Source organism: Metopolophium dirhodum, chromosome 1, assembly GCF_019925205.1.
Source record: "Metopolophium dirhodum isolate CAU chromosome 1, ASM1992520v1, whole genome shotgun sequence".
Classification (NCBI taxonomy): domain Eukaryota; kingdom Metazoa; phylum Arthropoda; class Insecta; order Hemiptera; family Aphididae; genus Metopolophium; species Metopolophium dirhodum.
Genome location: NC_083560.1, coordinates 146,618,667 through 146,646,237, shown reverse-complemented (window position 1 = coordinate 146,646,237; position 27,571 = coordinate 146,618,667). Strand labels below are relative to the sequence as shown.

Genomic DNA, 27,571 nt, shown 5'->3' with positions numbered 1-27,571 from the left:
TAATATTTTAATTTTTGTGTAAAATAAAAACAACCATGATATTTAAAAACAAGTTGTAACAATTATAAATATAATAATATAACATAATTATATGTTTCATAACACTTATGTATATAATACGAACTCTACCTTACGTACGATTAACTGCTGATCGATACATTAATATTAAAACACACACACATAATTGCAAGGGCTATGACCAACACACACCATGGATTAGTAAAGCAGTTCACTATACACCTCATATCTCAATACACACTACGACTATGTATGACTACGATACAGTCACATATTATAATAGAACATAGCTTAGGTATATTATATTTGCGAGTATTATTATTATTTGTCAGTGCTTAGTAGACAATAAACCATAATTATAACTGAAATGGAATCCTAGTAATTTAAATATATTATTTAAGATTCTGATATCTACATATCTGCCCCTAACCTATGGTATTTATATCTATAGGATCCTACGATTCTCCCTGAATATTATATTATATTTAACTGCTCGTCTCCCCGATCATGATACAAAGTTTTTTTTATTTATTGGTAATAATGCTACATAAGGTTACACCACAGCCATCTCAATCAACATTCGCCAAACACCCCGCACCAGCACCTACGCAATGTGAGACGTAGATTATTCTAATATTTATAGGAAATTAAATAATTTATATGAAACAAAAAGACACGATATATAAAAAGTATTTTCAATTATTAAAATAATATTAAGGTTTACAATAAATATTTACAAGGTTCTTACTTATCCATTAAATGGATTATAAAATTGTATCATTATCTGAGTAACATATATTTCTCGGTATTTCAACATCTTCTAGGTAATAATATATAAAAACTTATATGATGCCTCATCCATATTATATATCCAACGGTATATTAATTTTCATATCTCCTTTATACTTTCGAACCAACGGATACATTATGTATCAAACAACGTCTTGATCAATTGCTATGTAATACATCTGAGAAAAACAACATTCATCAAGACTAGTCATGCATCTACATGTTTGTATGCTAATAAAACCTTAACTATTGTTAATCAACAATTGATATATTTTAAGAACGAATGAGAAAAACATACATGTAAAAACCATATCACTTGTGTAATATTTATTTTTTACATTATGTATCACACCTACCATATTATTATTACACATATAACCCTCTTGATCACTAATCCTTAATCATTACCTATCACTTATTCTTGATCCCTTGATCCCTTGATCCTCTGATCTCGTGTTCTATATTTTTCATACCTGTGCATAAGAAAACACATATACGAACGCGCATACAACAACTTACATATTATCAATAACCTGACCGACATATATATATATATTAATTCATGCATGTACACGGGAAAAACACACACCATTACCAGTTACAGTCACCACCAACGAAACCCTCCCGACTCGAGCAAAACATATTTTTTCACGCTTACATATGAGAAAACGCATGTGTGCTTGCACATCAACAACTTACATATCACTCAAGTGACCGATGCGTATATTTTATCAGCACATACGTACAACAGTCATATCACTTGTATAATATTTTTATTTTACCGTGTGCATACACACAGGCATATAACACCACCGCCATATATTATTGTATAAGTTATAATATCGGAAAATTAAGAACTATTAACAATATCTCTCATTTCAGCAGATACTTTATGCGGTTTATGACCTAAATTTAGAAATATACAATAATTAACGTCACATCTGTAGTACCTATCATACCAACATCTTTATCAATTTAACAATTAAAAATGTTCATATTATTAGTAATTTTCCATACAGGCTCATGCTACAATGTGCATACATGTGGGAACATTCTTGTTATTGTATCTTTATATACACAATACTATCAGGCTAACCTATCCTGAATAATATTGCAGATACTTATATTTTTAATCAATTATACATACATTGAAATATTGTATGAAATTACATTAGACTAAAATCATAGCTTATATATACATACATGGATTATAGGTATATACGAGAATAAATAAATCTCTTTAAATGTTATTATTGTTATTATTATTCGTCAAGTGTAGTGAGAATTATAATATATATATATTAATAAGTAAAAAAAAAATAATACTAAAAACTATTATCGACCCATCACTTAGTTCTATAGTTACCTACATGAATACGCGATACCTAGTATGATATTATGAAAACCCACATTAAATCATATATACATATTCGATATTACAAACGCCTAAACATATTTTATAGTTAACATAACTATATATACATATAAACATTCATATATATATATATATATATAGGTACACATCAATAAGTCATCTACATAATATAGGCATACACATATATTACTTACATAGTATGCACACACTTGTATACCTATATCCTTACATATTTGATATTCTTATATATTTAAACAGTATTCATACATACATACATACATACATACATACATACATACATACATAGACTCGATCATTTCAAATAATAATTCACATAAAATATTTTCGGTATATAATTTATTCAATACCTGGATTCTTTAACATATATTAATTATTATATATTTACATTAGATAGGTACATGAAATATATCACAACGTCGCCGTGGATACTGATGTAACGATATCCAATATACAACAATTAAATGCAATATAGTACCTGATCATATATTATAATTTACTCATTTTTTCGTTAAATACGTAGGTAGAATTTATGCAGAAACCTAAAAATATACTCAACAATGTGAATACACATTAAAATGTACTGATTTTGATAAAAAAAAAAAAAAAAAAAAACATTGCCGTCTGTGTGTAAATACAGAAATCTTGCTAAAATAAGTAAAAATATCAAAATTTCAATAAAGCATATTAAGGAAACATCACAATATTTTAGTAAAAAATGGGCAAAAATATCATAATTTCATAAAATAATATGTAATATTATAAAAAATATCATACCCATGTCTAGTTTATTACCATCAAAGGCATATATACAGTTTAGTTATTAAATGTATCTAAATGCATGACCATCACTATAACGAGTCATTATTACAAGTCTCAACATCCGAAACATATCGTTGCACTATAATATAATAGTTAATACATACATACATGCACACACATACACACGTACATACATTTGCATACATATTTACTTAAGCAGCATTCGTGCATACATATAGACGCGATTGATTATTTCAAATAATAATTTATATAAAATACTTTCGATATATACCTATTTTATTTAATACCTGAATTCTTAAACATATATTAATTATTATATATTTACAGTAGATACATGAAATATATCACAACGTCGCTGTGCATACTAATACTACAATTAAATGTAATATAATACCTACAAAATCATATTTAAATTCCATGGTATTCGATAATGAGAAAGATAATATTATATTATAGTTATTTTCATCACATATTAGCAAAAACAAAATAAAATGTACCTACGTCAAGCTGTGATAATCTTTCACTTATGATATCATATAGTAAACCATATATATTTCAATTATTTTTAACGCATATCTTACACAGATGGCCTAGCAAAATAATAGGAGTTTATTATTATTTATACAGTTATATCTATACTATACATGGATGCTTATCACTGATACTTTTCATGTATTAGGTATTCGATATGCTTACTTTGTAAAATAATCATGAAATCGCTTGTATATTACCTTCACAAGCTTGGAAATATATATATATATTTTTTTTCTAGTGAAAATTGATAAAAATACCTTAATTTCTCCCAAATTATTATATTAGGTATATTAATGTCGATAAAATCTTATACAAATATAATTTCTATGTCAAGGACATGTCTAAAATATCGAAAATCTTAATAATTACATATAACTATAGTCTACAAATCATTCCATCAATCATGTCGCATTAGATATATTTCAAGTTTTATGACTCATACATTATAGGTACTCATACTATATTATGTTAAAACATGTAAACATTTCATAAATTCAATAAAAATGTGTTCAATTATCATATTCTCACTGTAAAAATAGGTATATATAACTAATACATTACCTGTAAAAATCGGTATTTTCATAGATACTTTTGCTAAAAGTTATTATTTTTATTTAAACATCATAAAAACTGTATTCATAGAGCCTCACTCGTCAGCTATATAATATAATATACCTATACTCTCATTACAATCTTCACTGATTTTCATCACTATACCTGTCTCGAAATACACAAATCTATAACACGTCGGTCAAGACCACTATATTTTTATGATTTTCCATCAATGTAACATAGAAATCATATATTTGTCTCCAATTATCGCTAAATACATGAGGGTATTTATGCTGAAACCATACCCGTTCACCTATTTACTTCACAAATAATGTAAAACACACGTATATTACCATCACAAGTTAGGATATATCTTGCCATATATTAAACGCAAGTATATTGCATTAAAACATGGAAAAGCCGATATTCAATCTTTTGTATCACAAACACTTCAGCCAATAATCGAACCTCTGAACAAATTACAGACTTCCAAAGTCGATAATGATATGGTTTCCAACGCATCCGACAACCGGTTTACAAACTTTCGTAAATTAGAAGACCAAGAAAAAGATAAAGTATATGGCCCAAAAAAATATTCTAATGGCATTATCAAATTAGGTACAGAAGTAATACAATTTAAAAACGGTGCAATAGTTGTGAGAGAAAACTCTTATCCACTGACACAGGGGCTTAGCGAGTTATTGTGTTCCAGATATCCAATGCAATACTCCGCTAATGACTTAAATACGTATAAAGAAATACTGATTCATACTTCAGCACATTTAACACAGGACGTGACAAAAATTAGGAAGGGTGGTACAAAGTATGAGCAAATTATTAGCAAGCTATTCACCTCGGGTTCGGGTGTGAAATTACAAGCGCATAATTTAGTATATTGGAATGATCCAAACGAGTGGGTTGATAGGTTACGACTTCTTTTAGCCTCACAAGCTGCCGGTAATACAGGGCTTTCCAACGAAATACTTTCAATTTACGAAGAATTGTATGAAACGGGTTTAATAAAACGAATTCCAAATGTCTAAACGCGATATAGCAAACGAACTACACAAACCAGCAAGAAAAAATTATACAAGGCGAAGAGTTAATGTGTATGGTAAAAAAGAATCTATGGCAGGCAGACTTGGTGGAAATGATACCTTATTCTAAAAAGAATAAAGGCTATAAATATTTTCTAACTATCATAGATTGTTACACGAAATACTCTTTCGCTATACCTTTAAAGTCGAAAACGGCTAAAGAAGTTTCAAATGCAATGTCAAAAATACTACTCAAGCGCTCGCCAAAACTATTACAGGTCGATAACGGTAAAGAATTTTACAATGCGACATTCGATGCGTTGATGAAGAAACACAATATACATAAATATTCTACGTATAGTACAACGAAGGCCTGTATCGTTGAACGCCTTAACAGATCAATTAAAGAAAAAATGTATAGGGAGTTCACTGCACGAGGAACACATGAATGGGTTTCTATTTTACAATCTATGATTAATGAATATAATAATTCAAAACACAGAACAATATCTATGACACCCAGACAGGCTGATAACAATCCTTCTTCAGTAAAATTAAAGCAACGTCCGATTCTTAATGGAAAAATTAAATTTAACATTGGTGATAACGTTCGTATCAGTATATATAAAGGGGTATTTACAAAAGGTTATCTACCGAGCTGGTCCACAGAAATATTTAAAATAACCAAAATAAACAAGACATCCCCCACTACTTATCAACTACAAGATTATACAGGAAACCCGATTTTAGGTTGTTTCTACTCTGAAGAAATTCAAAAGACCAATCTCCCAAACGATTATTTAGTCGAGAAAATTATCCGTAGGAAGGGAAAACAGATGTTCGTAAAATGGCTAGGGTTTGATAATACGCACAATAGTTGGATAAATACGAGTGACATTAGAAAATAGCATCAGTCGAGCTCTAGGTATGAACGTGTTCGGATGTTCACAGGCTGGTGAAACGAGAAAATTTGTAACAAATCTCAAACAAACCATCAAATCATATTGTATAAGACTAGATAAATTTGGAAATTTACTCGAGGAAAATCATAAGTCTATTCAAACACAAGAAGAACAAGTTGAAACACTTCAATTAACGTGTGATGATATACAAGAGCACCTTATAAAAATCAAAGCATTGTTACAAAATATCAAAGAAAATACAGACAAGTTGAAACAAATTCCTGAAGTACTGTCATCCAAATAATAATTATGTCTACTGCCATCATTGATTTCCATTGCATTCTCGGGAGGGATAATAAATACATGATAAAAGAAATGTCTATAGTAGATGTAGAAACATGGGCCACTCAACATTGGATTTTTAAAAATTCAAAATCAATACAGGATAACAAGAGTCGGAAAACTAACAAGTGGTTGGAGCGTAATTATCACAAACTATCTTTGGAATATGGGGATGTTGAGTATGAAGAACTAGGTAGAGTACTGAATTCGCTAAAGCTCAGTTTCATATACGTTAAAGGCGATCAGAAAAAACAACTTCTTTTAGAGTATATTCCTCACATCGGGATCATCAATATTGACGACATGGGGTGCCCTCCACTATACCAAATATGTGATGAAGAAACTTTACCATGCTGTATTTTTCATATGGATTTCAATCCTAAACAATGTTCATTTTATAAAGTATTTAGCCTAAGAAAATGGTTTGTAAATAATTTGTAAAAATAAATATCATATTTATTTATTTTATTATATCAATGAGTTATTTCTTTATACTATCCTATCCTATCCTATCCTATCCTAACTAGAATCAATTCGATAATAATAATACATATAATATCCACATAATATCTACAGAGATATTTTACAAAATAAAAAAAAAAAAAATAATAATAATATCTACAGTGATATTTTACAATATAAAAACAAATCATCTATAATAAATAAAATAAAAAACTATCTGTCTAGCTCGGCTTCCGGAAGTTGTATTAATTCGGCTTCTGCTTGCTCTAATGTTCTGGTGTCCCTATACAATTCAGAAATATTTAAAGTACAATAAATTAAAATATACAATTATTTCTAACTCACTCTATAGAGTAGTGACCGTGAGCCAAGGTATGTATTTGATCCTCAAGTATAACCCTCTTGTCATCGAAACTATTATAAGTTAATTTGGTTGATTTAATAGTCTTCAATCGATGATTGAACGACCGGATAGAGACATTCTCCGTCATCACATCCAAAGTTGTATCACCAAACAGACAGCGATAATGATCGTTGAAATTCATATGGTTTCTGACTACATGCCCGCGGATTCCTTTCGCCCTGATCTTCTCCTTGCCATTGATCTTATATGAATAAGACTTTGCTCTGAGCCCACAAAAATGCGTCATAACCTCTGAATTTGTTTCATCGGAAAACAAACCAGGAATTTTCTTTCGCTCAGCAATGTAACATGGATGATCTTGTGGTAAGTCTGATGTATCCATTCGATCGAGTAAATTGGAATTATTCTCCAGGTCTTTGTAAAAATCATCGGTTTGAATATAGTATACCAGTGAATCTAAAATTACAATATAAATTAATATATGAAAATTAGTATAGTTTGAAAACATTTACCTGTATCAGTATACATGAGCTCAATTTTATCCCTATAATGAGCCTGCATAACGTTATAATTATAATCATACATGACGGTCTTGGAAATTTCCAACACTGCAAAACCTGGTGAAAATTAAAAAAAATATTAAAATATGTTTGATAATAGTAAATTAGTTATATATATATTTACCTATATATATTGGCTTGTTAAACATGATAATTTTGTTTTCTAATGAGACAGCGTTGAGGGTTTCGTCATACGTAGTACAGTGTTTGAATGTAGTAAGATTTATAAGTTTTTCCAAACGTTTTTCACTACAAGCAAGCTCCATTTTAAAACGTTTCCTTAAAGATTCCATGGTTTTCCCAAAAACGGCATTGTTTAAGAGTTTGAAGAAATCCTTTTCAAAGTCGTTCCTCGCTTTTTTCCGCATCTCAGTGTTTAATTCTATGTATTTTTTAAGCCAGTCCGACTGATTAAACTGCACAACTCTGTGAACCTACAATAAAACAAAATATGCAATAAATAAAATAAATAAAATAAATATGCTACTTTTTCCACAACGAGTCCGTTGGCTATAGCCTGCTGCAGGTTCCGATAATGAATCACATAGTTTTTCTTTGATTCTAAAGTCGCCATAAGTTTTTTAACTTTTGAACCAGGTGGAATACTATTTTTCGGTAGGAATGGCAGATCATTATGCTTGTCGTGAAGTTCTTTTGGATATGATATATCGACCTTATACATCCGCCCGATTGGTGATCTATCGTTTAAATCATTTAACCCCTCTAGTTTCGGCTCAACCCACTTAAATCCTCCGTATGGCATGAATTGTGACATTGCGTAACCGTACAAGTTGTTACCTGCAATTTAAGTAATATAATAAATATAATAAATTTAATATTAAATATAACATTATACTCACAATCCTGATAAACAAGCCATGATTTTGGTTGTGTTGGATCATAATCTGGTGTCTTTTCATTATTCGCCTTTGCATATCTCATGCTCGCCTGGGTCAAGCCGCCACGAATTCCTATAATAAAAACAGATATTTTATCACATTATTTTTTATTTTTTTAATAAATAACCTGACCTCACCTTTCTCGAACATTAACAAAATATCATAATCCGAAATCAGTTCAAGTTGTTGACCCGTGTATTTCAGCATACAGTCAAAACTAAATCCCGGTGCTGTGTAGTAAAATGATGGGTCCAGATGGTAAGTTCTTATTCAGAGATCTCGGAAATTTTCAAACACATCAGTCAGCAGCAGCACGTCGATTTTTAAATAAAGATCAGAGTATTCCCCGAGTGTTTGACAGTTGAAATGATTCCAAACTGTATTTGCATGCTCAAAATCCTCATGTTTTATATGTGATTCGTCCAATGTACTGTAAAAATATTTTTTCGCCGGTAAACTGGTTTCTTCAAGCTTATCCCATTCATCTGTGTAGTCATACGGGTATACCCCCTTACGAGTAACTAGTGGTAAATCTAGTGTAGAAAAATGTTTTGCACTGTCTCTAAACTTTTCAAATCCTGGTGTAATTAAATTTTTTGAAAGTGTTGATAAACTGGAGGCCATAAATCTTAGTGTGTTGATAAATCTTAATGTGAAGAAGTTGCTAATGTATTTTGAAAACGTAATAAACTTTTCTTCGCTGTTTGGTATTACCGAGATAGAGTTTGTATCATACCCGAGACGAGTGACAATAAAATGTGCATCATAATTTGATAAATTATGAAAAAATACTGGTACGAAGTTAGGGGTTTGAAGTTTAAGATTACACGTATTGCATAATGATTGTCTAAATTTCCCTGATAAATGACAATGATCAGCCACTTTATGATTTTCATGAGAAAATTTGGTTTTGCATAAATTACAAGTATTACATGTTTCATGTGTTCTCCGCTGTTCAATAGTGAAAATTATAGGGGTGTTTGTTTTGAGTAGTTTTTCAATTTTTTGACCTATATTCACAATACTATCTATAAAATGTCTCGCCACGTCTTTATTATTTTCATTTCCACGGTAAATTACAGGTGATGTCGGAATTCCGAATTTTTCAAGCAGTTCCACTGGTATTTCTTCATTTGCTTTAACCATAAACCCATAGCTCATGGGCTCGTGTTCTTGAAAAGCTGTTGTTTTTTCTCCAATTTTCTCATCACTTTTCTTTAGAATTGCTTCGAAATCCGCGTAAATTACTATAGGATGACGTTGCGTTTTATCCCATGCAGTAAACTCGAGTATTGATCCGGGTTCAGGTAACTGAGGTAGTATGGGCTTGTGTTCCCCACATATTAATTTATGTTGTTCAAGTCCTGCAACTCCGTTTAATTTATATTTGTATTGTTGTTTATCGAATGATGTAAAGCACCGTTTGCAGAAAATTAACTGCCCATTATGTTTGGTTTTTTGAGCGCTAATGAGTCTTGAAAAATTAGAGATGTAACTATAGTGAGTGTTATCGTCCTGGTCTGAAATTAGTAAAAGATCAAAGTGATCGGGTTTTTCTTCATGTACTACTTTTAGTACTACTTTCTTTAAATACTTTATATTCCGGAAATTTCGGTGGTTGAAATTGTTTATCAATACCGTAAACATTGACAGAGACGTTTGGATTATTTTTTTCAAAAATTTTAACCTGATGTAGTGGTGTTGGAAATGATAGATTTGTAAAATTATATTTTTCTTGGTGTTTAAAATAATTATCACCAACACGATGTTTATTATTTCCTGTGACATGTTTTGCTAGGATCGCCCATTTGAAGCATTGTGAGTCGAAGTTCTGCGGATTAATCACAGCTTTTTTATTTTCTATTGCGCCTGGTAGTTGTATGTATGATGAGCCGCCTATAGGTTTATATTTATATACACCTAACATTAAACCGTCTATACATTGTAATGTGAAACCACTACCCTTGCTTGTATACTCGTCTTGCTCTTTCATTAATTTAGCGAATGCCTCTTCGACAATTTCCTGTACTCCGGTATCACAGAAAATCGACTTAGCCGATGTTTTAAAAGCACGGTTTTCCGATGAATATTCCACATTCGGTATATTATATGTCGCCTCAAGCTTTAAATTAAACTTGATCGGATTTTTACTCGCAATTGATTTTAGTAAATCGACTAGTTCGGATTTAATCGAGTCAAGAAAGTAGATATAGTTTTGAATATTGTTGGTATTTTTCACGTAATACCAGGTAATTGTCTGATTTGATGATGTAGAGATTTGTGTAAATCCTGAAGACTTTACGAGATTTAAACGTAATTTTTTTAGCCTTACAGCCGACGTTGTATTTGCACTGGAGACACGTTTGCCGTTAACGAGCGTAGTGTATGAATCTTTTATTTTAAAAAAAAACTAATTAGCTTATAGCACGCTTATAAAAAAAAAAATGCTAACCTTGAAAATCATAAAGTCCGAGATTCTCAACGGTGTCTAGAACTTCCAAGCATTCAGCGTCATTCACGTTACTCCAAAATTCGTCCATCGTGTTATCTCGTTCTGGTGATAAGCGATCATTTTGTCCGAAAAGATCGATATCGTCTAGAACCTTCCAGCATTCATTCGCGTTACTCGTAAATTCGTCCCTCGCGTTATCTCGAATGGGTGATAAGCGGACGTTTTGTTTATCTCGTACAGTTGATAGGCAATCTTTACGAACGGATGATGGACCAGGCTGTAAGTCTGGTACAAAAACGTGTGGCGCGATTTGTAGTATACCTGATAAAACATTTTAAATATAATAATAAATATTTAAAGTGGATACAAAAATACATACCATGAGCATTTTTCAAATGTTTATTGAGACTGGTCTTATAACTGAACGTAATACCACACCTAATACACGGGATACGCTCGGCGTTGTGATTTTTTTCGTGTCTAGTTAGATTACGTTTCATCGTGAATTCCGAAGGACATTGTCGACATTTAAACATTTCGAGATGTGTTTTTCGGTGAGCGATCAAATTTGGCTTGTATACGAATTTCAAAAAACATTGCTCGCATTTAAACATTTTAAAATAAATTAACAAGAAAAATTAAAACGTTATATTATGATAATTACGTGTGTAGTATTGACACAGAGCGATCGAGAGAGATATAGGTTAATATGGTACGACAAAATATCATCAACTATGGGGAGTAATGAATAGCGGCTATTCATTCATTCAAAAAATCCCTACCTAAGACCTGCCGCCGCCGCTGCCACCACCGATCTCAGTTATACAATGAATAATACAGGGTCGTCGGTTTGTTGTATATATCGGGTGTGTTAATATCCGTATGGTAAAGTGTTCAAGCCGCCTGTTTTAAAAATACTATAAAATCGAGTTTAAACGTATAATGAAAGATTGTATAGTTACCTTTTCTAGATGCGGTATACAAATTGCATGCAAGGAATAATATATTTAGGAACTAGACATAAAAAAAAAAACCATAATTAGGTTCAATTCGGATAGCCATTATTCCAGTTTTCGAAGCGACTTGACCCGAATGTAAACTCCCTTAAATTTAATAAACTGTTAAAACTTAAATTACCTAATTCTACATCTAAATTATATGCTAAATTATTATTATTATTATCACTATTAATATGTGCACGACTATTTACATTATTTACAGCTAAATCTAAATATTCTAAATTATTAATAATACTATCTAAGTTAGGTCTACATTTTAATTCTAAAATTTTGTACAGTAAAAGCCCCCAATAATTTGTTCCCACAGTCGTCTCTCTTAATTCTAAATGTTTTATATTGTAATCCCTACATCGTCTAATTTTTAATAATACACCCGCCCAATATTGTCTTATTATACCTTGTGGCCATATCACACTTCCGTATAACAGATTATTGTTCCAGATCCGGTGACCACGGTCGCATTGTAATTCATATGTTTGTTGAAATATTTTACGGAAAAAATATTCAAAGTCACAAATAGAATATCTAACTAATTCATACTTAATAAAATCTAAATTCGAGCTCAAATCTAAATTAAATTTACCCCAAACAAAGTTACGCCACTCGGGTCTCCGCGACATGTGGTACATGGTATGGAATTTTTTTTTTTTTTCCTTGCATGCAAAACAATTTTCATTAAAATGTCGGTGATTGTTTAATGACACCTCACAGTGAGGTGTCATTAAACTTTCTAGAGAGGTACGGAAATACCTCTCAATTACTTCTAAGACTATAAAAAAAATAAAAAATAAAATTCTTAAAAATATTAATAATATTAAAAAATAATGATACTTACTCGAATCAGCGTCCATAGTGTTAAGTGTCGTGTAGGTTCTCGTATTGAACAGTCGACGAGAAGCTCTGGATACGACTAATTCGAGTTCGAAAGATATGTTTTTGATGAGAAAAAGTAATAATAATAATACAATAAGAGATTCCTTATGTTAACACCTTCATTTATCAAACATAGATACGTACCTAGTAATAGTTCATGAACTGTTGAGATCACACATTTTTTTAAAATTATTACTATATATATTAATGCGGAGGAAGATCTTAAACCTCTAGCCAACAAACTAGTGGTGTGTAGTATCAGTTGTATGGTATAGCACATTTTCCTATCAGGTGTGTAGGATGTGTTTGGATACATGTTTTTCAAATAAATCTCTAATTTATGTGCACCACTATTTTTGGATATGTACATTGCACGTCCTAGGAAAATAGAAATATTGTATGCCTGTAGCAAAACTTTAGGTCGTATTACACACGTTATTCATCTCGAGTACTTCCCATATGATATGTTCTATTTGAAATAAATACGAAACATTTTCTGTTCTTAGCTTAATACAAACGTATTCAAGTTGATATATATATATATATACCTGAATATTATAAATATGTAAATACGTAAGGGGAGAAAAAAAAGCGTGGTAAATAGTTATAAATAAGCGTTTATTAGTATCTGTATAAACATCGTTTACTTATCTAAAATTCACTTATCATGTTAAATATTCGAGACGTTAATAATTCTATTTCTGCTGCATCTAAGTCTACAGGCATAAAACCTTGCATTTTTTTTAACTCATTCGTTCCTACCCATATCTGTAGGCGGCGCACACAAGTTTCGCATTTTTTAAATTCTCTTATTATACCAGCATAGCATGGTTGACGGTTGACCTGTATACTGCTGGAAAAGTTTTTTTTCAGAACTTAACATAATTTTATTTGGGTTCATAAAATTGAAGATTGTCTGGCAACGGTTATTAATCCTACTACAGAAATATTTCGTGGTATGTTCCAACCAGTCGTCAGTCTCTGTGACGTATTTTGTTTCTAAATATAATGTTAAAATCAATTCCGTTTCATTTTTATTTAGATTTGTGACATATAATATATAAGTTAACTCTTTAAATGTATAACAAAAATTATTTGCTCTAATTATCGGTAATACGCGTGTTGTGCGGGCTATTCCTAAAGCTATTGACAGGGGGTTAAATCTCAACTTTCTAATAATTTTACGAGTCGTAGCAATGAAATTATTATGACAATTGGTTCTCTCGCACCATAATACATTTTCATGTACATTGTTAGTTGAAATAAAATTATGAACCTGTCTCACCAATTTAATGTCAAAAATAAATGGATCCTCATGATTATTAAGGTTAAAATAATCAATGTGAGTTTTCGTTAATTTTAAATAAAAACACATAATATCCTGTAATTGATATGCATCCATTGTCAGTGCTAATGATACTATGGGTGATCTATATTCTTCTTCTTCTTCATCTTCGGAGGAGGATGGATATTACTTTATTTAATTTTACAATTTGAAGGGCTCCGTGCAACAACGAGACAAGTCCACTTTTTGAAATTGTTCAGGAGACATGTTTTATTTCACCAAAACTTTAAAAATTTATATTTTTATTTGTAACTACAACATAAGTATCTTGAATTACATGTAAATGGTTGAGTAAAGTGAATTTGCATTTTAAATAAATTTTAGATCTTATAAAATATCTTGCAAGTATGGAACATATGGACTTACCTGTTTTTTTGCTCATTAATTGTAAAAAAGTTTTCGAAAATTTTATTTGTTTTGTGTTTTACCATAAATTAATTTATTTATTTCTTAAAAACTAAAGTAAAATCCTTTAATGACAGTTTTATAAATAATTATAATACTAATCAATAAAATAAATTAATGAAATTTGATAAAACTTGTATTGCAATATAAAACATATGGACTTACCTGGTTTTTGCTCGTAAGTATGTTATGTAATAAGGTATGCTATAAGGTTTTTTAAAAATTAAATAATAATTTTTTATTCCAATTTTAACGATCAACAGGTATCTATAATCTATAAATATATTCATCAAGTATTATGTGAAATATTGTATTATATGTTTTATTAGAGTTATATTTTATTAAATACCTATAATTTAAACTTTTTAAGATACGTTGTGAAGGGTGTTAAATAACAACAAAGACTTTTTTTTATAATATTTATATTTTAACCAAAAAAAAATAGAGAATAGAAATCACCTTGTAATATTAATTTTATACAGCAAAATAAATAACATAACTTTTAGTTTTCTGAAGTACAAAAAAAAATGATAATAACATTTCAATAAATTTAACAATAACCAATACAATGAAATGCATATTATAACATTTAAAATAGTATATTTCTTTTCCTAGTAATAATATAAATGTTATTATTTAACAGTAAAGACTTATTTTTTATAGTATTTATATAACCATTTTAACAAAAAAAAAATAGAAAATAGAGATCACCTTGTAACATAAATCTTAAAAAGCAAAATAAATAACATGATAACTTTTTGTTTTCTTATGTACAAAAAAAAAAAAAATGAATATAACATTTTAATAAATTGAACAATAAATAATAAAATGAAATACATAGGTATTATTATTATAACATATAAAATAGTTTACTATTTTCCCTAGTAACAATATGACAAACTAAAAACAAAGAAACATAATATTTCAACTCCTAGTAATAATAAAAACTTAATAAAACATTATATTATGCCTTCTTGCAAACAGGGATAATATCTAAACCACTTTTTATCTCATATTTTACAGAACACGTTTTACTTGATCGACTACCATCTCTTTTCCTTTGACGAATAACAGGGTTGACCCTAACTAATCCAGCCAAATATGTATCTTGTTTGTTCTTAACACCTATATTATTAAATATTGCAAGTAAATTTATTTTTTGGTCATCCGATACATTAGTAAAACATTTTTGATTACAGTGACAGTCAGAGCCTGTAGTTCTAGGAGGAACAATTTTATTACGCAAAGAATTATGTTCAACACCTTCAGATCTACACTTTTTTGTAATATTGCGTTGCCAATTTGATTTATTTTGTTTCCTTTTCTTACCAATACCAATAGATGTACTAGATGTAGGTTGTTCATCTTCACTGGATTCTAGTATAATATTAATAATTGATCCTGAGGGTGTCGCTGAAAGTGGTTCAGAATTATTATCTATGATTGATTTATTATTTATTCTTTTCTTACCAATACCAATAGATGTACTAGGTGTAAGTTGTTCATCTTCACTGGATTCTGGTATAATATTAATTGATCCTGAGGGTGATGTTGAAAGTGGTTCAAAATTATTTTCTGGATCAGAATCAAAAGCCAGTATGCCACTGAGATCGTTATATTCAAAAATGTTATAATCTGGATCTCGAGTGTCATCATCTAAATCAAAATCAAATGATGAGTCAGAGTTAGATTCATCATATTCAAGTTGTTTTGCTATATTATCACAGTTCATTTTGAAAAATAATAAAAACTAAATAACACTATGCCCGTTATGGAGCAGTTATGGAGCAGTTTCAAAACAATACATTAAAATGTATAATCAGCCTAATAATTTACAACTAGCAATAGAAACTAAATGCAAGAATTAACATGGTAACATATTTTCAACAATATGTATTATAATAATGATAATGTGTAAAACAATAAATATGACTATCATAATAGTACTATCAATACTACTGTTTACTATTTATAGCCAACTGTTCTGTGTAAAAACCAGATAAGTCCGGACTTATCTGGTTCTTGCTCATAATATCTATAACCAGACAAGTCCATTTACTCAATAACTCCGTAAATAATCACTGGACATGTCTCGTTGTTGCATACAATTGTAAAGAAAAAAAATCTGTATATGATAACATCAAAAAGTGACTTTTGAAAAAAAGTGGACTTGTCTCGTTATTGCACGGAGCCCTTCATTTGTTTTCATTGGGTTCTAATTTATGTGAACCTTTTTAATTAAAAAATTGTGTTTTTATTACATAATAGAAAGTTATATAAATTAACAACATACAATTTAATTTTTAATTTTTACATATATGTATTAAAAACAATAGCAATTTTTTTTTTAAATGAAGATAATAAAGGTTTTGAGGGTTAATTTTAAATTTAACCCAAAAACGTACAAATACATAATAAGGTCCGGATTATGCTAAACATGTTCTTAATATAGGATTAGTTAAATTAGTATTGAGCTTATAACGAGTACAATAGGTATGATTTGATAGTATAATGGTATATTTATGCTTAAATAATAAGGTACCTATAAACATATTATAATAAATAATGCGAAGTAATGTTTAATATTTTCAATTATATTCTATAGTGTATTTGTAACGAATGGTCTTGGCTTCTAGAAAAGATATTTTACTAAGGAGTTTAAAGTGGTCTCGAGTTCATTGATATTTGATATGTATTTGATAAGCGGAACCACATAATGTAATTACTAATTAGTAATTACATATGTAACTATAGATTGTATTAGAGCATAGTATAAGTACCTCTACCATATTATTATTCAAAATATTTTTAAGATGTTAAATACATAAACATTTTTTCTTAAATTAATAATAACTTATACATTTAGACAATCATCAATATTCAGACCTAAATATTTAACTGTATTTGTCTTAAAAATAGCTGGGCAAACACTTTCTAAGTAATTGTCATCACGTTTACAAAATTCATTAGTTAAATAAATATTTAATTTCTAAATGTGAATTATTTTTAATTTTTATTTGCAAAAATGTCCCCAAACGCCAAACCCTTTACACTGTATATTAACATATATGTATGTACTATATTTTAACACAAGTGAACAGTTGCATATTAAGCAAATAAACTTTCACAACTATTTTAACATAATTTATCTGTCCAGTAAAGTTTTTACTAAACAAATTAGTTATTTACCATGTATAGGTACTAGGTACTATAAAAAAACAACTCTCTGAATATGTTCCAAAAATTAATAATTAAAAGCAAAAATACTTGTATTATGTATAAAAATTTGGCAATTATTTTAGTTTATAATAAGTAATAACTAGATTAATTATACAATTTACCTGTTGTTTTGATAGTTAAGTAGATCGTTTGCCCTGTAATTCTGCATGCGTTATAGTTGTTACCATTGATTTCTTTGCACGTTTTCGAGCCTCTTCAACTTTCGGAATCAATGTTTTATGTTTATATTAAAAATTTAAAATCACAAATATTTATTTCTGTTTGGTATACTAATAATTATTGCAGTTATTGCATTCAAAATTAAAACTATACGAGTATAATAGTACACTGTATATTACTATACTTAATTATTAGGTATATAGTTACTTTTAAGTGACTTAAGAAGATTCCTGTGGACAGTTTTTGTCCTTGAATGATTTTGGGACAATTTTTACATTGTGCAGTCAATTTTAATCCATCTTCTTTAATAACAGTAAAAAATTGACTATCTAATAAGTATGATTTAATCAAAGGTTCTTCAGATAACTTCGGTAGATCTTGTTCTTGAATATTTTTATTTTTACCAGGATCGTCTTCTTCTTCCTCTCGAAGACGTTGTTTTTTCAACTGACTTGCGTCATTTTTATCAGCAGTCAATACTAAAAATCTCCGCATAGTAAAAAATACTTGATCACAGATTCACTAAATTCAATTATTAAACTTTAATAAGAACACGCGTACGGTACTACGGTGAGTCGACTTCCAATGTATAACATAATAAATATAATAATATGTCCCACGATTCACGAGCAGTGCCGCAACAATAGGGGAGGCAGGGTATGCAATGCATTCCCTGGCCAGGTTTTATGTTATGGGGGGGGCCCATCATCAAAAAGGAAAAATTAAGCAATTTATTATTAAAAAAAAAAAATAGAAAATGTACATTCCATATTTCTATAATAGATTGATATTACAATCATACGCCAAATGATGAATAAATATCCGATAAAATTGAGACCACTGATAACTGATAATCTTTGTTTACATCTACGATGGTAATTCACATTTGAAAATTAAAAATAGATTTATTTATAACTCTCAACATAGTACACACACAAACACACGCTCGTGCCATCCGGCCATGGATATTATTATATGATATATCAGTAATCAGTATACCTAAAACCTAATACCATTGATTAAACATAATGCTAATACCTACTATTTACTAATATTACTCGTTGAATTTGATCATTTTTGTTTGTTATACCTACTTAATTTTTAACTTTTGTAACTAAGACAAACTAAGTACTTCAGTAAAATATTATGAAACCAAAAGTCCTTAGTGGTGCTGCTAAAAGGAAAAGAAATCAAGAACAAAAAGAAATTATTTTAAAAACGAATAAAAAAATTAAAATTTTTTTTAAACTGGATCAACTTGAACAAAGTAAGTTTTATTTGAAATGTTTCATTTTTGTAGTTTAATTATTCTTAATATTTTACAAATTGCAAAGCATACGCGTAACTAGACATAATACCTATAGTAAACACTAAACCAATAGGTACAATACTACAATAAATTACTGTGAATATTGTAATTTCAGTAGCTACCAGTAGCATTTCTAACTCTATATATTTTATATTATAACTATCTACTTAAAAAAAAATATTGGATTACCAATACTCAAATATTGTACAATACTGTGTTTTTATATTAAGTTAATTTATAAAAAAATATAATGAATAGTAGGTATATGTTTTTCAAAAATGTATTTTCAATAGTTTTACATTTTTTAACTAAACATTTGTAATATGTTACAATGATTTATATAACAATTTAAGCGAATAACAGCAAATAATCCATAATGTTTTTAAAATGTATTTTAGATAAAAATGACCCTGTAGAACATGGGGTTGAATCAGATATATTGGACACTGAATCATCTGCAATAAATGGTACTTAATAATTAATTTTATTATTATTGTATATTCTTTTGTTTTTCTAAATAGTTTTACATTTTTAACTAAACATTTGTATGTTATATTAATTTATACAACAATTTGAGCGAATAACAGTAAACAATCTATAATGTTTTTAAAATGTATTTTAGATGAAAATGACCATGTAGGACATGGGGTTGAATCAGATATATTGGACACTGAATCATCTGCAATAAATGGTACTTAATAATTAATTTTATTATTATTGTATATTCTTTTGTTTTTCTAAATAGTTTTACATTTTTAACTAAACATTTGTATGTTATATTAATTTATACAACAATTTAAGCAAATAACAGTAAATAATCTATAATGTTTTTAAAATGTATTTTAGATGAAAATGACCATGTAGGAGTTGTAGGACATGGGGTTGAATCAGATATATTGGACACTGAATCATCTGCAATAAATGGTACTTAATAATTAATTTTATTATTATTGTATATTCTTTTGTTTTTCTAAATAGTTTTACATTTTTAACTAAACATTTGTATGTTATATTAATTTATACAACAATTTGAGCGAATAACAGTAAACAATCTATAATGTTTTTAAAATGTATTTTAGATGAAAATGACCATGTAGGACATGGGGTTGAATCAGATATATTGGACACTGAATCATCTGCAATAAATGGTACTTAATAATTAATTTTATTATTATTGTATATTCTTTTGTTTTTCTAAATAGTTTTACATTTTTAACTAAACATTTGTATGTTATATTAATTTATACAACAATTTAAGCGAATAACAGTAAATAATCTATAATGTTTTTAAAATGTATTTTAGATGAAAATGACCATGTAGGACATGGGGTTGAATCAGATATATTGGACACTGAATCATCTGCAATAAACGGTAATAAATTTTATTTTGTGTTAGCGTTAATATCTATTTTAATCATGACATTTTATGTATTGCTTAGGGATTTTGTACAATATCTGACTATTTTTAAAGATGTGTATATTATTTATTTTTTTACAAGCTTTTTTGGGTATTTTATGCAATAACTAAGAATTTCATAATATGACAAATCTATTTATTTTTATTTTACTGACTTATTTTATTAAACTTATTTATTATCTTTTATTTTAATCAATTGTTTTTTTGTTTTTTTAGTGGTAAATACTACACTTGATTTGAATTCAGAATACCCTACTGATAGAGGCAGATTCCCTGACAACATTACTGATTCTAATTTAAAGAGACAAATCATCTCATATGGTCCTTGTAAGCCAACAAACAAATATATTTTGAAAAATGTCAGTTTGAAAAATTGTGGTCGTTATTTTTCAATTGATTATTATCACTTGACTACTAAAACTGGAATGAAAATTCCAAGGCGATGGTTATGTTTTTCAGTTATAATGAGTAAGGTATACTGTGAAACTTGTTGGCTCTTTGCCAACAGATTGAACGCAAATTTCAAGTATAACTGGATTCAAGGTATATGTGACTGGCAAAATTTGAGTACTAAAATAATGAAACATGAAAAATCCCATCAACACTTAGAAGCTGTTCAAATACGATTACTATGGGTAAAAAATGAAACAATTGAAAAAAATGTAGAAAAACAAATATCGATTGAAGCCCAATTTTGGAAAGATGTTTTGACCAGATTAATAAAAATTATTTTAAGTCTTACTGCTGGAAACTGTGCATTAAGAGGAAATGAAGGGAAAAAAAATACTGATTCAGAAGGAAATTTTCTACGCACCGTTAAACTTATTGCCGAATATGATCCTGTATTAAACAAATTACTTTACAATGAAGAAATGAAAATAAAATATCTTAGTTGGAAAATACAGAATGAGCTCATTGAACTATTGGCATCAAATGTTAAAAAATTAATCTGTGATGAGATTCGAAATGCTCAATGCTTTACAATAATAATGGACTCGACCCAAGATATCACAAAAATAGACCAGGTTAGTTTAATTATAAGATATGTTATAGTTGATTATGAAGCAAAATCTTTCAAAATAATGGAATCTTTTTTGGGATTTTATCCATTAATTAAGCATGGTGCTGAAGATCATGTTAATTTAATTTATGAAATATTGAACAATTGTAAATTGGACATAAAAAGATGTAGAGGTCAAGGGTATGATGGGGCATCAGTTATGAGTGGTGCATATACTGGTGTCCAAAAAAGGATTTCAGATGTCGTACCAAGTGCTTCCTACATTCATTGCACAGCTCATAACCTCAATTTGGTTATTTCTGATATTGCTAAAAGCTCTCAAAAAGTAGCTTTATTCTTTGATCTTGTACAAGATATATTTCTGTTCTTTAGCAAGAGCGCACCTAGATGGGCATCGTTGGCTTTTGGTGAGAAGACCGCAGATCAAATAAGAAATAAAGTATTAAAAAATGTGTGTGCTACTCGATGGGAAGCAAGACACAACGCCGTGTATTCACTAAAATTAAATTTTATAAATGTTTTAAAATCTTTAACCAATATATTATTAACAAGTGACAAAAGTGATGAAAAAAATAGAGCCAAATCACTGAAAAAAAAAATGGAATCATTTGAATTTGTTATGTTGATGACCATTTGGGAAAATATTTTAAAACCTTTATCAATTGTATCAAAGGTATTACAATCACCACAAACCAATCTTCACAAGGCATGTGATTTATTGCAAGGAACAATTTTATCAATTGAAAAAATGAGAGATGGTTATGATGAAGTCGTTGGGTCAGCAACTGAATTATGCCATAAATGGGGTATATCCACCACAAAACCTGCAACCCGTAGAATATATTCAAAACAATACTGTGGAGAAATTCAAGGAGATAGACGATTAGATGTGCCCGAAGAAAAATTTCGTATAGCAATTTTTTATCCTCTCATTGATACAGCTTTATTTCAGTTACGAGATCGATTTAAAGGACTTCATTCCGTTTCAAGAAATTTTGAATTTTTACTTCCACAAAATATAGTTACCATGAAAGAGTCAGAAATAGTTAAATCTTGTTATGATTTCATATCATTTTACAATAATGATGTGACATCAGATTTAATAAGACAACTAATTTCATTAAAAGAATTTATTAAAAATACAAAAATTCAAACTATTCAAGAATTGTCATCTTTTATAATTGAATATGATCTTTCATCTCTTTACAGTCAAATTATCACTGCTTGTATTATATATTTAAGTCTCCCAGTTACCGTAGCTACGGCCGAAAGGTCATTTTCCAAATTAAAACTCCTCAAAAACTATCTTCGGAATTCTATTTCGCAAGATAGATTAACTGGCATAAGTATACTTAACATAGAAAAATCAAGGACAAAAGAACTTGATATTGAAAAACTAATACATGACTTTTCAAACATGAAGGCAAGGAAAAAAAACTTTTTAAAATAAAATATTTGTATAATACCTATAATACCCTATAATATTGTTTATTTTTTGTTATTGAAATTTAAATATTATATTATTTAATATTTTAATAAATGAATTGCTTTTTATTAATTTGACTATTTGACTACTGATAACTGATGTATTGTTGGAGATGTGTTTAAAAATATGATGAACTTAATATAACCAACATAACTATACTCTTATAGTGCTTGAAAAGTTTTAAAAATTGGGGGCCATACATTTTATTTTGTATTAGGGGTCTGCTAAAGGTTATCTGTGGCACTAACTTTATTTCATTATACTGTTTAGTACAGGTACAGGGGCCCCATAACATTTTTGGCATCAGGGCCCTACAATACCTAGTTGCGGCACTGTTCACGAGGTAGTTGTACGACTATAATAATATTTTAGCTACTTGCTGTTTGTTGATATTGTTGGGACGTGATCCAATAGGTCTACTAGATACTAGATACTCCTACCATTTATGTTTATAACATCGTTGATAATAATTAATAAATACTATGTCTATTATTGTACATTTTATAACCAATGATAATAATACTAATACGTAATTTTTGTACAATCAAGTTATTCTGAGTTATTTTTATATGTTATTCTGGACTGACGTAGTGCCCACTGGTGTATTTTATTTCTGGGTATTATGGATGTATAGATTTTAATTATAAATATTTTATTGCAATATGTTTACATAATATAGATACCAGCATTATGATTTATGTTATAACATAATATTAATTATTAAATACTACGAAACCATACAAACAAAAACTCGTAGCAGTCGTAGCAATATACCTAAAATAACTTAATAGTATGGTATCGAAAATGTCGATGGTTATTAGGTAGTTATTAGTTATTAGTAAATACTACCTACTTATTACTTAATTTTCTACCTATAATAAATAAGACCCGTTTAATAAATTAAATTATCTAGATAAATTCATCTAGATAATGGTGATTTTTATCTTAGATAACTGTGTTAATTAATAGTCTCTATTTATCTAGATAAGATAAAAGATAAAAGAATATTTATCTAGATAATTTACTGGTTAGAAGGAAGTAGCTAATGAATTTAAGGATGGATGCAAATGATCAACTGTGGAGGGTGTATTGATGGCAAACATATTCGCATTTGTCAACCTGCACGTTCTGGTGCACTATATTATAATTATAAAAATTTTTATAGTATTGTTCTAATGGCTATTGTAAATCATAATTATGAGTTCATTTATGTCGATGTTGGAAAACAGGGTAGGATATCTGATGGTGGCGTAATACAAGCAACAACATTTCACAGAAGACTACAGAATGAAACTCTTAATTTGCCAAAACCTATGGATTGTGAAGAAAATCGTAATTTTGTATTCATTGGAGATGAAGCATTTGCACTAGAAGAACATGTTTTAAAACCATTTCCACAAAAATCCTTAAACTATGAAAGAAGGATTTACAATTACCGACTATCAAGGGCTAGGAATGTAGTGGAAAATGCTTTTGGTCTAATAGCAAGTAGATTTCGCATTTTGCAGACATCTATTAATGTTGATCCGAATGACACAAACTATATTGTTTTAGCAATTTGCACACTTCATAATTTTCTTATAAAGCACAATTCTTCTTATGTCAAACCTACATCTGAAAACAGTGAGACATAAGACACAGAAGATATTGATGTAAGTGGACAATTGTTTCCATTACAAAATTGTAATAATGCAAGAAATAGTCCAGCAGCAGCCAAAATAAACCGAGATAAGTATTTAGAGTATTTTAATGGAGTTGGAAAAGTAGCTTGGCAGGATGACATGATTAAAAAAGGAAAATCATAATTATTTTAAATAACTTACGATATTTTTAATATTTTTACTAATTAATTAATATTGTACCTAATTATTATTATTATTACTAATTATTACTTATTATTATTATTATTATTATTTGTTATTAATTATTATCCAGATTAAGAATATACTATATAACACTGTCATTGAGAGTATCATGTTCTACTTAAATTATTATAAACACTTGCATTTTATTAAATTTAATAGTCACTATCTAACAATTAAACCTAGTTTTCATTTTTAATTTGTTGAAAAAAACTTACATGATTTTGACCAACATTTGTATTGGATATGTCACTGTAAACATCTTGTTCACAATATTGTGAATTATTTTCAGTCAAATCTAAATTGTTACAGTCATTTTCTACATCTATTTCGTTATTACAATCACTAGTACCTCCTAGGTTATCAATTGATGGAAGTGGGTCCATATCATTTGCAAAGGATAAGAGATCATAATACCTTCAAGAATAAATTAATACACAAATATAGTACACATACATATTGCAACAAATTGGGAACCTATGTAAAAAATTAATACTTACCACAATGTTGGAGTATACAGGTCATCTGTACCTTTTCCACTTCTCCTAGATGCTTCTACTTTTGATCTTTCCTTTCTAACCATTCTCCTGATATTTTGAATTTTACATTTCACTTCTTTTACAGAAGCACTAGCCAATCCTTTAGATTTGAGAAATGCCATAAGTTCATTATAAGCAACAGACTTTAAATTTTTGTTCTTATACTCAACAGAGCTTATTTTCCATAAACATGGTTTGGATTGGTACATCTCGATGAAATCTGTTGTTATAGATTTACTCCACTCCATGATTTGACGATTTGTGTATAATGTGAAATGTATATAAATACTACTAAAAAAAATTAACTAGGTACACTTAAAAAAACACTAAGATTTAAAAATGATTAAAATATATCACATACAAATAATTAATGAACCATTGATAAGTAAACAGATGATATTGTATGATAATAATAAATGATAATAAAATTATTACTATCAATAAAATACAAATTTCTTATCAAGGTCCGTGGTCCGTCGGACCTGGTCTTTTAGTCTGTGGCAAAGCGAGAGACTTGATCCGTTGGACTAAATCCGTCAGATTCTAAATCTGTCGGATTGAATCCTTTGAACACTATACACGATAGGACTTTTTAGAGGATTTAATCCGCCCAGGACCAAATCCGTCATGAAATCCGCTCGTGTATGGCTACCTAATTACTACTAGACTCCGTCGAACATAGGCGTCGCCGGGGGGTAATGCAATACGTTGCACAAGCAGCACAGGTACTATATGGGTTGTGCAATTGGGCATGCATAAAGAAATTTGAGTCCTCTGTAGGTAAACTACGAGAAACAAAGAGGGGGCCCAATAAACCTAGTAGACGAAAATCTTAGAATTTTAAAACTACAAGCGGAAACGTTCGAAGAACAATTAGGGTCACTAAAACTAACAACAGCGAATTTAGTTAGTTTAACCAATGTCACTTTCCCGGAAATTAAATCGAATAAGCAATTCATAATGGTTAATCAGGCATTGGTAATACAAATGATGCGGGTAAACACATTCGTCGAGATATTACAAAGTGCTAGGTCAGGACAAATACATCCGAGTTTAATAAATGCGAAAGATTTACTAGAACAGTTTAAAAACATTAAACTTATTCTACCTAGTGGGACCAATATGCCACTCAAGGTGCAATATAGCAATGTTTACGATTTAGTAAAGCTTGCAGATTTAACGTTATATTCTAATTGAATCCGCCGGGTACTAAAAATATTATCAAGTATGCCCGGACACCAGATATACTTCGCGCGCACCACTAATCACCTACCGACTCTTGTACACTATGACCTATGGTGTGTTTGTGTGTGAGTAACTCAGTCGGCAGCGGTTGGGATCGCCTCACGAATACCGACGAGCTACGTAATATGAATGCGGTGTGTATGTGTGTATTTGTGTGAGTGTGTGCTTAAAAGAAAACTAATAATAAAAGGTAACACGTTTCAAGTAAATAATTAGTTGCTGTATAATTCACGATATCAATAATAATGTAGCTATATTAGAATCACAGCAACACAATAATATAGTTTATAAAAAAAGTATAATATAAATAATTAATCGGTGGCCCTTACGACCAAGATAAAATATAATATTTATACTGCCCTTCCGGCACGATAATAATTAATCTGACAAAGATATAATGATAAAATAACTCACAGTTGTGGAGCGCAGTCTGGCCAGCTGGTCCTAGCTATATAATGAAAATAAAGTTTCACACACACACAAGATAAAAAAATATAAAAACAATAATAATTTTGGCGATTCGCGCCTTGACAACGATATAATAATAATAATAATAATAATTTT

The 27,571-nt window shown here is 29.2% G+C and overlaps 5 protein-coding genes across 5 annotated transcripts; 3 read left to right on the top strand and 2 right to left on the bottom strand.

Moving 5' to 3' along the window:
- Positions 1 to 7,025: 7,025 nt before the first annotated feature.
- LOC132933230 (uncharacterized) lies at positions 7,026 to 8,898 on the bottom strand. The gene is made up of 7 exons (XM_060999543.1): positions 8,773 to 8,898; positions 8,597 to 8,707; positions 8,224 to 8,534; positions 7,939 to 8,170; positions 7,689 to 7,793; positions 7,158 to 7,632; positions 7,026 to 7,095 (listed from the first exon to the last, which is right to left on the bottom strand). The coding sequence occupies exons 1-7, from the start codon at positions 8,840 to 8,842 to the stop codon at positions 7,026 to 7,028; spliced, it is 1,374 nt and encodes a 457-aa protein (XP_060855526.1). The 5' UTR covers positions 8,843 to 8,898.
- A 10,915-nt stretch (positions 8,899 to 19,813) lies between these two features.
- On the top strand, positions 19,814 to 22,465 carry LOC132933229 (zinc finger MYM-type protein 1-like). Its single transcript, XM_060999542.1, has 8 exons — positions 19,814 to 19,904; positions 20,060 to 20,128; positions 20,284 to 20,361; positions 20,517 to 20,585; positions 20,741 to 20,809; positions 21,071 to 21,181; positions 21,260 to 22,282; positions 22,428 to 22,465. Exons 1-8 carry the CDS (start codon positions 19,814 to 19,816, stop codon positions 22,463 to 22,465), a joined length of 1,548 nt encoding a protein of 515 aa, XP_060855525.1.
- On the top strand, positions 22,189 to 23,325 carry LOC132937540 (zinc finger MYM-type protein 1-like). Its single transcript, XM_061004364.1, has one exon. The coding sequence runs from the start codon at positions 22,474 to 22,476 to the stop codon at positions 23,323 to 23,325; it is 852 nt and encodes a 283-aa protein (XP_060860347.1). The 5' UTR covers positions 22,189 to 22,473.
- Positions 23,326 to 24,536: 1,211 nt separating this feature from the next.
- On the top strand, positions 24,537 to 24,995 carry LOC132933228 (uncharacterized). The gene has a single exon (XM_060999541.1). It carries the CDS (start codon positions 24,537 to 24,539, stop codon positions 24,993 to 24,995), a length of 459 nt encoding a protein of 152 aa, XP_060855524.1.
- A 410-nt stretch (positions 24,996 to 25,405) lies between these two features.
- On the bottom strand, positions 25,406 to 26,010 carry LOC132933227 (uncharacterized). The gene is made up of 2 exons (XM_060999539.1): positions 25,724 to 26,010; positions 25,406 to 25,640 (listed from the first exon to the last, which is right to left on the bottom strand). The coding sequence occupies exons 1-2, from the start codon at positions 26,008 to 26,010 to the stop codon at positions 25,406 to 25,408; spliced, it is 522 nt and encodes a 173-aa protein (XP_060855522.1).
- Between the last annotated feature and the right edge of the window lie 1,561 nt (positions 26,011 to 27,571).